Raw genomic sequence first — 2,500 nt, 5'->3', positions numbered from 1 at the left:
AGGCCGAGGCCACGCAGCCCGTCCTCTCCAATGGCCTTCCTCAGGACGCAGAGGAACTGGCTGAGGATGCAGCGTTTGTAGACGATACGCCCCTTGACAAGCCTGATGCTTCTCAATCTCAGGAATCCACGCCTGTGGCTAAAACGTCAATGCCTGCCCAGGAGGCGGAGGAGGAGGTGGAGGAGGTGGAGGAGGAGGAGGTGGAGGAGGTGGTGAAGGAGGTGGAGGAGGAGGAGGAGGAGGAAGAGGAAGAGGAGGAGGAAGAGGAGGAGGAGGAGGAGGAGATGGTGGTAGTGGTGGAGGAGGAGGAGGAGGAGGAGGAGGAGGAGGAGAAGAAGAAGAAAGAGGAGGAGACTAAGAAGAGAAATGAGGACGCCCCTCCTGCCTCTGTTAGCTGCCCTACAGAGGAATCTACTATGCAAGGTAGGTGGATTTGATTCTGGCTCGCATGTAGATTGTCATATGAGTTGTGCGGGATTCTAACGTCAACGCTGTGTCCTTTCTATGAAGCTGCAACATCTGTGCCAAAGAAGAGGAAGAACATGAAGGAGATCAACAAGAAGGAGGCCATTGGAGACCTCCTGGATGCCTTCACAGAGGTGTGTAACAGTCCAGATGACAACATGAAGGATTAAATTAACACAAGGTCATGGTGTTCAAGTATCTCAGCTGTTCCAGCTGCATCAATAATATTTGTGGGGATATTTAGTACCAAAACAAACATGACATTCTCTGATTGGGTTATCATAACACTTCTTCATCTCTTCCTTGTTTTCTGCCGCAGGAGCAACAAGCCAAGCCCGCCCCTGAGACCTCGTCCGCTAAGGCCGACCCCGTCCGGGTCGCCCCGCCTCAGCCCCCCGCTGAGCTTCCAGATGAGACGTGGGAGGAGAAGGAGGACAAGCAGAGCGTTGGACCTAAAGCCACACCTGGGCCAGCGGACCAGAAGTACCAGTACAAAGAAGGTACCTTGTGATTAAGAAATGGCACTATTTAAGTTATTCATTTCTTTTGTAGTCAAACAGGAGAACCTTTGATGTAGCTGTGTTTTTGTTATGCACAAGAAAATCCAAATATACAGTCATTAAAAAAAAAATAATATAGAGGCTAATAAAACAAACATATTGGTATTTTATGTTAATGCAACACACAGGCCCATATATATATATATATATATATATATATATATATATATATATATTTTAAAGGCTCAACGGGTCCTGTGTGTTGCATTAACAATTATTAATTATTATTGTTTTTTGTTTGTTTTGTTATGTATTTTCCTTCTTTTGATGCTGATTCCCATGAACTTGAAACTATCCTTGCTCCCGTTGTAACTCGCTCGCGTCTCTCAGAGCAATGGAAGCCGATAGACCCAGAAGACAAGAAGCGCTACGACAGGGAGTTCCTGCTGGGCTTCCAGTTCATCAGGGCCAGTATGCACAAACCCGACGGGCTGCCGAGCATCAGCGACGTGGTCCTGGACAAGGTATGGGCCATGAGGTCATCCATGTGGGACAGTTTACTGAACTTTGGATCTCATTAGCGCGCCTTGCTGTTAAATAAACATGGATGTTATGATACGAGGACACTTGTCGTCCACCTTGTCTTATCTGTGTTTTTTATATATATATATTCTTTTTTAGTATAGACTAACATCTAATTTCTTCTTTCTTTAACTCCAGGCGAACAACACTCCGATGCGGCCTCCTGACCCAGCTCGCATAATGAATGTTGGTCCTGATTTCACTCCCTCGTATTTGGGGAACCTTGGAAGCAGATCTGTGGGAGGACCACGAGGGCCGGTGAGGGAATTCATCTCTTCTCGCCTTCTAGGGTTTCTTTCCTTTTGATTATGGAAATAATGATTATTTGTACAGTGCCTTGCAAAACATTCACCACTCAAAGCATTTTTTGCATTTCAGTCTGGAAATTGAAATAGATTTATGTTTGGATTTGAATATAATGGACCTCCACAAAATAGTCCCAATTGGTGAAGCGTTTCCATAAAGCTCAACTCTGTGATATTGGTCCTGTCTTTTGCTTTGGTGCCATGTTCTTTCTATTCTTTTCTGTTTTTAGTTCATTTTAATTCCAAGTTGTAACAACAGAGGAAAAACATCAAGAAGTGTGAATACATATGCAAGCCAGTGTATTTGTTTTCTTATCCAAGATTAATTTTCTCACTTTTTGAAACATCCCTTTCTTTCTTATTAGCCGCCTGGCCCACGTCGCTCCCAGCAGGGCCAGAGGAAAGAGCCCAGGAAAATCATCCTCAGCAGCATGTCCCACGGCGAAGACATACAGCTCAACAAGGCCGAGAAGGCCTGGAAGCCCGCGGGGAAGAAGTCCACTCGGGGCCGCGGCGCCGAGGACCCCGACGCAGAAGACGATGACCCCGAACAGGCCAAGACTAAAGAGCTGTTCAAGCGGCTGCGCAGTATCCTCAACAAGCTGACTCCTCAGAAGTTTCAGGAGCTGATGAAACAAGTGACCACTC

The 2,500-nt window shown here is 46.3% G+C and overlaps 1 protein-coding gene across 1 annotated transcript in view; it reads left to right on the top strand.

The window, feature by feature from the left end:
* Positions 1 to 2,500, top strand: part of LOC137802200 (eukaryotic translation initiation factor 4 gamma 1-like) — a 16,806-nt gene that overhangs the window by 11,785 nt on the left and 2,521 nt on the right. Inside the window, exons 11-17 of the mRNA XM_068599862.1 lie at positions 1 to 176; positions 318 to 423; positions 511 to 599; positions 785 to 965; positions 1,356 to 1,489; positions 1,686 to 1,805; positions 2,218 to 2,500. The exon at positions 1 to 176 is cut by the window's left edge and continues 594 nt beyond it. Of these exons, the coding sequence (XP_068455963.1) occupies positions 1 to 176; positions 318 to 423; positions 511 to 599; positions 785 to 965; positions 1,356 to 1,489; positions 1,686 to 1,805; positions 2,218 to 2,500 (1,089 nt within the window). The remainder of the gene's footprint in view (positions 177 to 317; positions 424 to 510; positions 600 to 784; positions 966 to 1,355; positions 1,490 to 1,685; positions 1,806 to 2,217) is intronic.

The sequence above is a fragment of the Clinocottus analis genome, unplaced genomic scaffold (assembly GCF_023055335.1).
Source record: "Clinocottus analis isolate CAN_PGR_092001 unplaced genomic scaffold, fCliAna1.0.p SCAF_11, whole genome shotgun sequence".
NCBI lineage: Eukaryota > Metazoa > Chordata > Actinopteri > Perciformes > Cottidae > Clinocottus > Clinocottus analis.
Note: the sequence above shows the minus strand (reverse complement) of the source record. Positions and strands in the feature narration are given on the sequence as shown.